Source organism: Diaphorina citri, unplaced genomic scaffold (assembly GCF_000475195.1).
Source record: "Diaphorina citri unplaced genomic scaffold, Diaci psyllid genome assembly version 1.1 scaffold8002, whole genome shotgun sequence".
Classification (NCBI taxonomy): domain Eukaryota; kingdom Metazoa; phylum Arthropoda; class Insecta; order Hemiptera; family Psyllidae; genus Diaphorina; species Diaphorina citri.
In genome coordinates this window covers 1-1,004 of record NW_007385378.1, presented here as the reverse complement: position 1 = coordinate 1,004, position 1,004 = coordinate 1, and the positions used below count along the sequence as shown (strand labels likewise).

At 37.8% G+C, this 1,004-nt stretch overlaps 1 protein-coding gene across 1 annotated transcript in view; it reads right to left on the bottom strand.

Annotated features, from left to right (window-relative positions):
* LOC103522346 (probable serine/threonine-protein kinase clkA) overlaps positions 1–929 on the bottom strand; it is a gene marked incomplete at its 5' end in the record, with an annotated part of 20,467 nt that extends 19,538 nt beyond the window's left edge. The window contains one exon of the mRNA XM_017449012.2: positions 452–929. Within this exon, the coding sequence (XP_017304501.1) occupies positions 452–929 (478 nt within the window). The remainder of the gene's footprint in view (positions 1–451) is intronic.
* Positions 930–1,004: the final 75 nt, after the last annotated feature.

Here is a 1,004-nt window from a genome sequence, read left to right as displayed (position 1 = left end):
AATCCTATAAAAAAAGAAGAAAATTTCTCCCAACTTATCCTGGCCTTCAAACTCTACAGTTGTGTTGAAAAATGAATGTCCTTCATGAAATCAAAAAGAGAAATATTGATATTCAAATCCGCCAGATTATAAGTCAACTTCAAACCATTGGACTGTTGGGTCTTAACAGATCTTACACGCTGATCCTGTTCTTTAATACCTGTTGTATTGGTCATGTTCTGTGATTTCCTCAAGTAAAGTGGAACTCGATTCTTATCACTAGAACCTACATTATCATATACGTTCCCTAGGTTTGATTTATCATCTAATACGTTTGGTGTAGGTTTGTTATTCAAGATATTCAATGGCTTAGCAAAGAGAGTCCCTGGCTGAGGATTGGCATTGAAAGTACCCCCTAGATTAGGTTTAGCATCAAAGGTCCTAGGTTTCGGTTTGACAAATGCATAATCATGGGTTGCATGATTCCCAGCTCTGTACAAATCAGCGTTCAGTATTCTGTTCAGGTTACTCTGTGTAGCATAATTCCCCTGAGTGTCTCGGTTATAAAGTGATCGTCTCAGATACAAAGGAACTCTGTTAGTTTGTCCTTCCTGAGTGGTGTTAGATGTGTTCCTAACTTGTGCATGTCTCCTGTAGGTATTCCCTTGGTCTTCACTTCTCGTATGTACATTCCTATCTTTATTTGTGTTGTGATTCTCGTTTCTCTGTGGAGTTTGTGTTCTGAAAAACTGACCAAGGTGATTTTGTTGTGTATACTTGGGACCCATTGGGTTAGAGTTGTACCCAGTGTGATTATTGTAAGTACTAGTGTTGTAATAAGACTCAGTTGGTTTGGAATATTGCGGTTCTGTAGGCTCACGGTTAATTTTATAGTTGGAAGAGTTGTTGTTTATATCATAGGTTTCGTTGTTGTTGATATCGTAGCTATCCTGAATATTATCGTCAAATTGTTTAGTGCTATATTTCGTGTTGTATGAGGCAACTTCGTTGGTTTGTGTGTATGT